The 9,246-nt window shown below is 29.9% G+C and overlaps 1 protein-coding gene across 1 annotated transcript; it reads left to right on the top strand.

Annotated features, from left to right (window-relative positions):
* The first annotated feature begins 6,726 nt into the window (after window positions 1-6,726).
* LOC139889369 (bidirectional sugar transporter SWEET9-like) lies at window positions 6,727-8,449 on the top strand. The gene is made up of 6 exons (XM_071872328.1): window positions 6,727-6,812; window positions 6,985-7,195; window positions 7,316-7,480; window positions 7,581-7,700; window positions 8,078-8,203; window positions 8,261-8,449. The coding sequence occupies exons 1-6, from the start codon at window positions 6,727-6,729 to the stop codon at window positions 8,447-8,449; spliced, it is 897 nt and encodes a 298-aa protein (XP_071728429.1).
* Window positions 8,450-9,246: the final 797 nt, after the last annotated feature.

Genomic DNA, 9,246 nt, shown 5'->3' with positions numbered 1-9,246 from the left:
TAATAATAATAATAATAATAATAATAATAATAATAATAATAATAATAAGAATTTTAAAATGATACTTAATAATACTTATTATTACTAATCATAATATTAACAATATTAACACTAATAACCATAACCATATTACTTATATAAGAATAATATTAATTAGAGTAGTATACTACCTTTTAAAGGAATATGGCTCAAAAAAATAAATTATCCCAGCCCGGGCTCGAACCCGAAATCTCTTGGTTAACCATCAACACTCCAAACCATCTAACTGTCTCAACTTTTCTGATCTAACTCCTAAATTAAATCTATTAACCCCTTTCACTTTGATCTTTTTCCTCTTCAATCATCTAATCGACCCAAGCAAAAACAATCATAATCATCTTGAATCATCATCAAATCATACACATACATAACCTAAAATCTCCATCGAGATCACCATATTTCATTTCGTCATCATCATATACATCATGATCATCATCGTCATTTAAATAATGTGTATGTGTGTGTTATCGTTGAATAAGAAAACAGAAACATATAAGTTTGAAATTCGTGATCCAACAAGTCTCCGGCCCAACAAAGTTTTACGGCCCAAATATAAAACTAGAATCATGATAGCCCAATGCAACCATCATTAAGCTACCTGATCCAATATCAATTTAATTGTAAAGAAGCTCGATTGATTGTGAGATGTTGTGGGGTTTGTCTGCCACTTAAGGAACAAGAAAAGGAAATGTGAAATTATCATCAACAACCTCGTGACTCACTTCATTGTTTGCATCCCAATCATCATCATTCTTATTGTAAAAAAAATAAATGGAAAAGGGATCACAACTGTAGCAGTAGCAAGATAGTAGCACCACGATGGTGCTTGGTTTGTGTTCGAGTTTGACAACAAGAGATAGAACAGTAGCTGCAGCTGTAGTTTCTTTAATCCAGACAGAAACGCGTAAAAGCAGCAATGAGTGTTTAGGGTCTTGCGGTGGTGATGATGGTTGTTGTTATGATTAGGGTTTCGAATAAAATAAAAATAAATATAGAAATTAGAATGAGTTGCAGGGTGGGTTTGGTTTGAACAAGAGGATGAATAGTAGTAGCAATTATGTAGTTGCAGGTTTGTAGTTTCCAATTGAGTTGTAAATGGAGGACAATTGTAGTGTATTCGATGGGTTGTATGATGTTTTCGAATAGAAGTAATAGTAATTCAAGTGGGTTGGGTCTCCGAACAACAGTAGCATCCAACGGAGGTTGTAGTGGTGTTGATGACAATTTAAAACAGTAGCTCTTGGGTGTTCTTGAGGGATGGTTCCATGATGGTTGTGGTGATAGGTTAACGAAGAAACAAGAAGCAGAAATGGTAGTGGTGGTGCTTCAAATGAGGTGATGAAGTGTTGATTTAATTTGGGTCGAGTATAGATCAGAACAGGAGTAGCCAACAATCGTTTACGAGGTGCAAGTGTGTTCATGGTTTACGTTGGTGATCGACAAGGCAAAGGCAGCAGTACTCTTGTAAAGAAGTCGTAAATGGTGATGTTAGTGATCAAAGAAAACGGAAAATAGTGAACAAGGGTGTTGATGTTCGCTTTTGAGTCTGTTCGAAACAAAGATAGATACAACAGATACATGATTCAATCATAGTGGTTTGTTTCAAGAGAGCAGTAGTGGGTTTACGAGTTAAATGGAAACAGAAACCCAAATAGATTATAAAGGTGATAGTCTTGGTGGTGTTGGGCAGAAAGTTAGTAGAATCAAAAGGGTAGTCTAGTAGCATAGAAGGAGAATGATAACAAGTTGTATGTGTGTCCATGCCATGAAGGAGTAATATGTATATATATATATATATATATATATATATATATATATATATATATATATATATATATATATATTCGATGCATATATCTATTATTGAGATGATCAAAGAAAACAGTAAAATGTAGTAGGCTAGTATAGAAAGCTAGTGATGTGCTGTGATAAAAACAAAACAGAGATAGATATGTATTAATTTATTTCTCACATGCATAAACATCATAGTCACCCTTTTTTTTAAATTTCAATGCAACTTTATGAATGAAAGAAACGTGCATATGATCAATTGATATTTACAAATAGTATAGCAGCCATGTACTATGGATCATTCTACCGACACTTTCCCCATAAAGTGTTATATCGTGCCCATTACTAAACAGTTAATGTATAAAAGTGTTCCTAAAAATCCCAAACTTTTAAATTAAATATATTTAATTATTTCACTCATTAACTGTTTGAAACCTGATCAAAAAGATTCAATGATTATTTATTTTCTGTTCCAATTTATATGTACGGAGTACAAAAACTTAGATTGAAAAGGTAAAAAAAATATTTATCAAAACTATTATCTTTTTAATCAAATTTTAGACCAACATTTATTTTAAAATTTCATATATATATATATATATATATATATATATATATATATATATATATATATATATATATATATATATATATATATATATATATATATATATATATATATTAGACCTATTTTAAAAATAATTAAACGTCAACCGAAAGTTACAGACATTTATCATTTAAGCTCAAAATTAATTATATTTAATATACACTATGTATATGTATAAACAGTTTTAAATAACAAAATTTGCTACGCAATTAAATATATATTAAATAATTAAACAAAATATATATACTAGAAATATACATATATTATATATAAAATAATAGTTGTTATTATCATGTATTTTATTTTACCTATTTATTTATAACAATAAATTTATATAATAATTTATTAATGTTCAAGTTATTATATATTATACATGTATTTATATATACACAAATTTATATATATATATTCACATATTTACAAGCAATGGTTCGTGAATCATTGGGAACACTCGAAGGTCAATTGAATATAAGAAACAGTTCAAAAATTTTGAGACTCGGATTATCAGACTTTGCTTATCGTGTTAAAGATATTAGATCGTATCGAGAGTTTGGTTCAAAATTAGTCGAAATTTTTCGGGTCGTGACAAAAATCCGGTCAGATGTAGTATTTTCGGTTATCCTCCCAAGAGAGCGTGGAAGCAGATAAGAGTTGTTTTATTATATAGCTTAGCTCTTATTAAAGAACTAAAGATAGATATTTATGTGTTTTTACGATTATTGGTTTTTACTCTTAGGAAAGAGATGATTAAAGATATGTTTTAATGAACAAAATAATAAATGCTTAATAAGATAAAGAAACAAGTAAATAATAAAAGTAGCTACATGAATGAATAACTTCTAAGGGAATCATATTAGGAAAGTTTCATAACTTATATTAACACAAATCAAAATAATAATCATATACAAATTACTATCCCTAAACATGTTAAGATAAATGTTGCATATCATTCAATAGGCAGGACTTAAAGCATATGCTAGATACGTGATGTGCATGACTAACATCCCAATTCTTAGTGTTCAATTAGATTACATGATACATATCAATCTTATGATGCGGATCAACATGCAAATAGACTGACAAATAGTTACTAGCTGAAAGTTAATTATTACTTAGTTTTCATGCAATCATTAATCAAGCACATCTAAACAGAGGATCTTCGACTAAGCCTATCAATATCAAACTTTATTATATAAGCGTAATTCATATTCAACAGATTTATCACTAACTATGTTATTTAACTTAGTTGCATGCAATCCAATTTAATAAATTTGATTGATTAGATCTAAACAAGTAGCATGAATCGAATAATAGATCGTTGGATTAAGTGCTAATCAATCCTAAAATCTAACATTTAATCATTAAGCATGGCAAACAAGCCTATTAAAACATAGCAGATTCAAAACAGTTTAAATCATCATCACAAAACTCAATTTATACAGATCCGAAAAAAATCAGAAACTGTACGGATTTAAGCACGAAGCCGGCGGCTTTGTTCCAGTCAAGCCGGCGGCTTGGACTGGTGAAGTCAGAGACTTCACCTGATTCCCAGACAAAGTAGTTTTCGTTCACGTAACCACTATGAACGTTTAGTTCATAATGGTAGACGAACAAAAGCAATTAAACATAAATAAAAGAAAATAAATAAAAGACAAAAATAAAAGACAATAAATAAAAGATAATAAATAAAATAAAAGAAATAATTAAATTAAAATAAGAAACACTTACAAACTAGAAAGAAAACATTCGGGCAGAACCTCGACGCCATAAAATATTAAACTAATGTACACCTCTTAACTCCATAAACCTCATATGGGGAGGAGGATTTAATTCTCAAAAGAGAGAAAAGAATACAAGAGGGGACATGAAAAACTAAAGGGGTGAAGGCCTCCTTTTATAGGTGAAGGAGGAGCCTTTTACATTTGTTTTCTAGCAATGTGGGACAAAAGTAAGAAAATAAAATTGAAATCTCGTATTTGAAATTCAACCATGCTTTAACGTCTTCTAGCTTCCGAACCGGACCGAATTAGACAAAACTTATAAAAGGGAAGTTGTAGAGCTATGTCATACGGACGTCTGGACACCTGGAACGCCTTAATCGGAGATCGTATGAGTAAGTTATGGCCAAAATACTGATTCTGCAGCTTTGAACGAATTACTCGGTCGCCAAGTTGCTTCCATAAACGACTCTGTAGCCAGCGGCTTTGGATGGGAAGCCGGCGGCTTAAGTTGATCTAGCCGGCAGCTTCATTTGATCAAGCCGGCGGCTTCTGTTGCTTTTACTTGTTCTCTAAATTCTTCGATTTTTGACTTGATTTCTGGAACATTCTGGAATTTGACTCTAGCCAGCGGCTTCCCATTAGGGTTTAGAAATTAGGATTTTGGGTTTAGAAATTTTAGGGCTTAGAAATTAGGTTTATATTGAATATTTTAACATGAACGGTTTAGAGTTTAGGGTTTTGAGTTTTGGACTTAGGGACTAAATGGTGGTGAAATACGTGTGCGATATTTTGTCCGTTCAATAAAATAGTCAACATCTACATTCTAAATATTGTAATTATTTATATTATATATTTAAATATTTAATATTAATATTTAATTCAATTCAATATAATGACATGTGACATATATATGTTTTATACACGAGTTATTATATAATGATAACATAGAACAAATAACTTAGACTTTACTAACATGTTTTCATGTGACACGTTTCATGACAAATTTTTAATAGACTCATATTTTCTCTAAATATTACGCAGTATATAATTTATATATAATTAAGAAGATATTAATGGTGAGAAATAAAAAAAAAAATTGTAGACATTAAGTTACTAAAACTACTCAAAATCACTTTTAAAATTTGTCAACATCACGAACTCTTAAACTTAAAAGAACTTTTAAAATTTATCAACACTACGGGCTGTTAAACTCAAAAAAATAATTATTTAAAAAATCAATTAATATTGCACGATTATTTTACCTACCCGTGCAACGTACGGGCTATAACGTACTTTAGCTAATTGCATACTTGAATGATATAATCTGTTACGATTTTTGCGCGACTTTTTACACACATGTGTAACGCACGGGCTATATATATATATATATATATATATATATATATATATATATATATATATATATATATATATATATATATATATATATATATATATATATATATATATATATATATATATAGGGGAAGGATCAATAGGGAAGTAACCAATCGCGGGGAAGCGGGGGGAAGCAAAAAAAAAAATTTCGTTTTTTTTGAATTTTTTTTTCCGGCATCAAGATCACACGAAAATATGAACATTTAGAAGAGACACTTCGTGATGAATGTTATTATTTATGCGGGAAAACGATCGACAAAAATAACATTCAAGATAATATTGTTCGTGAAGAATATGAACGTTTTTTTTTTCATGTTTTGTGACGTAAAATTTAGCCCGATTTAGAGTTTAGGGTTTAGGATTTAGAGTTTAGGGTTTAGAGTTTGGTGTTTTAAAAACTCAATCTAAATCCTAAATCTAAACCCTAAACCCTAAATTTCTAAACCCTAATATCTAAACCCTATAAACCCTAATATCTAAACCCTAATATCTAAACCCCAATAGCTAAAACCTCAAAATACGCTCGAAAAACACGATAATTCTTATATATTGCTTGTTCGAGCGTTTTCCCGCCAAAATAAAAACATTTATCACAAAGTGTCTCCACTAAATGTTCATATTTTCATTTCATCTATAATGTTCGTGAACAAAGTTTTTTCAAAAAACGAAAAAAAAAAGTTTTTGCTTCCCCCCGCTTCCCCCCGAATGGTTACTTCCCTCTTGATCCTACCAATATATATATATATATATATATATATATATATATATATATATATATATATATATATATATATATATATATATATATATATATATATATATATATATATATATATATATATATATATATTGGAGTTAGTGATTCTTGGAGTAATAAAATAAAAAAAAACAGGAAGGTAGGAAATAGCGTAATATCATTTGATCATTAATATCATTCATCCCGTTGTTTTCTACTCTTTCACTTTATTTATTTCTTCCTAGATCACGCAATATATATACATACGTAGTATATATTAATTAACTTTCAAGTGTTATATTTATATGACTATTTTAAGAGAGGCGTGGTTATGTTTATTACTACTATATATAAGAAGACGAACCTTACAACAAGTTCCATCTCAAAACTAAGAAGCTAGCAAGAGTTGGCATTTATTCATCCTAGCTAGCTATATGACAGGAATCAGTCTTCATGCACTCACTCTTGCATTTGGCATTCTAGGAAATGTGGTTTCGTTTATGGTGTTTCTTTCACCAATGTAAGTTGAATATTACTCCGTTATTTTTTAGATACATATGTAGTAAATTATTTCATACATATATGCATATGTTTACTAACTTAATGCATGTTTACTAATTACATAATGCATGCATGTTAAACTAGCTAAAATTTGAACCTTGACTCACTTGTGTTTAAATAAATATATACAGACCGACGTTCTACAAAGTTTATAAAAGGAAATCAACGGAAGGGTTTCAGTCTGCACCGTATGTTGTGGGCTTATTCAGTGCAATGCTTTGGATATATTATGCATTCCTTAAGACGAATGTCATTCTTCTAATTACGATTAACTCATTTGGTTGCTTCATCGAGACATTTTACATTTGTTTTTTCCTCTTCTATGCACCAAAGAAGGCCAGGGTATGTACAATATTACACTTAAATTATTGCTACCACCAATTAATTACTAGTATTTTACCAACTTAGTTTGGTTTAATAATTAATTAAAAAAACTAATACATGCCTGGTTAATGCATGCAGATGGAGAGTGTGACACTAATCGTATTGCTAATAGGAGTTGGGTTTGGACTGATTGTCGGGATCAATCAGATCTTTATAAAATTAGTTACCCACCGTGTGATCATAGTTGGATGGATTTGTCTTATATTTTCAATATGTGTTTTTATCGCACCTTTGGGCGTGGTGGTAAGTAATTAATTAGCCTACTTAATTGTAGCGAAAATCATATATATACATATATATGGGGTTTGAATTTTTACTAATATTTTGTATAATTTCTTTGCAGAGGCGAGTAATCAAAACAAAAAGTGTAGAGTATATGCCAATTTTACTGTCCATAGCACTCACCCTAAGTGCAGTTATGTGGTTCTTTTATGGTCTACTTCTCAATGACATCAATATTGCGGTACGTACAATCACTATAATTAAATAATTAAATGCTCTTTTGTATGTTAGAAAAGACAATCCCGAAAATAGCTAGGTTGATTCAATATCATTACAAGAGGCCGGTGTCACGTTTAAACTCTACTGTTCGCATATTTTACAGTGCAGTGTTAGAGAAAATGGTCCGAAACGATCATGATACTTAGATTAGACTGCGTATACATGAGTAAAAATATATAACAACCTTGAACATGTGGGAAAACCTTACCCGTTTTGTATTTTAACAAAAGTTTTCTACTTTCTCTTGTTTTTTTTTTTTTTTTTTACCAGCAAATTAAAGAATATATAGTTTTCTACTTTTTCTTGATACTGAGTCTTTATAGTAAATGTGTTTCCCAGATTCCAAATGTACTTGGATTCACATTTGGTATTCTTCAAATGATACTATACTGGGTGTACAAGAAGAAGAATGTTTCTGATCAGAAAATAAGTGAAGTTATCGATGAAAAGTCAATTACTATTGAAGTTACCGATAATGATAAGTCAATTACTTTTGAACTTACAATAAGTGACATTGAAGAGCAAAAGATGTCACAATTAACAAATCAAGAAATCGCTGAATTTGTGAGTCTCAAAACACTCATGCTTTTTGATATCTTTCCGGTAGTTGCAAACTTGAACAAAAATGGATATGATGCTACTCATGATGGAGATGTTGAACCTCAAGCTCCATCAATTGTGCCAAACCTAACCCTTGAAGTCGCTCCATAAGATTAATCGACTCGGAGTGGCTGTTTCAAGCTTCTATATTTCGAGTGTTTGACCTTTTTATAATTTTATACTTCGTAATATACAGTCGAGTGGTTCGAGCAATCCCACTTACTACGAAAACTGCTTTCGTATCTTTTTTTCTGGTAAATAATATAAATTTAAATTGAACTAGATCTGAGGATCTAGAAAGAGTTACATGTAACCGTTTAGTAGATCATACGATCTACTTGATACTTGAGTAAAACTATTTGTATCCGATTTCTCTATTTGTACACAGTACACCTAATTAATACAATACTTGTGTTTTGTTTACACCTAATTAATACAATATTTGTGGTTTGTTTTTGAATTTATACTAAAAATTAACCTATTTAAACTATGGTGCTCTCTATCTATATTGATCCTCTAGTTCATGATTATATCATTTGGTATCACTCATGTTTTGATTGTTGAAACTTATCCCAAGAAAAACATGTGTACTAGCTAGCTATAACTAAAGTTTCATGCACTAGCGATTAGTTTACCGAATTTGAACTTTTTTTTTATAGAGAGCCTAAATCTTCAATTCATAGAATGTAAACAAAATCGTCAAATCAAATTAACTTTAAAAGAAATGTATAATTATAACCAATAAAAATGACAATGACAAACTAATTAACTTAAAAAAAAAATGTATAATAACCGATAAAGTGAAAATCTCAAACTATAAACGCTCTAACAATGTACTTTTTGACGAAAATAAATACATAATACAGAGTATTATATAAAAATGGATCAAATAATTAACATAGTTATAT

Source organism: Rutidosis leptorrhynchoides, chromosome 2, assembly GCF_046630445.1.
Source record: "Rutidosis leptorrhynchoides isolate AG116_Rl617_1_P2 chromosome 2, CSIRO_AGI_Rlap_v1, whole genome shotgun sequence".
Taxonomy (NCBI): domain Eukaryota; kingdom Viridiplantae; phylum Streptophyta; class Magnoliopsida; order Asterales; family Asteraceae; genus Rutidosis; species Rutidosis leptorrhynchoides.
The sequence above is the reverse complement of the archived record's forward strand: the minus strand, read 5'-3'. Positions and strand labels throughout refer to the sequence as shown.

Bases quoted from the DNA above. Each gene is read 5' to 3' on its own strand.
- LOC139889369 (XM_071872328.1), top strand. From the start codon at position 6,727: ATGACAGGAATCAGTCTTCATGCACTCACTCTTGCATTTGGCATTCTA. The intron at 7,196-7,315 runs GTATGTACAATA...TAATGCATGCAG, and splicing joins ATGCACCAAAGAAGGCCAGG to ATGGAGAGTGTGACACTAAT. The intron at 7,701-8,077 runs GTACGTACAATC...TGTGTTTCCCAG, and splicing joins TCAATGACATCAATATTGCG to ATTCCAAATGTACTTGGATT.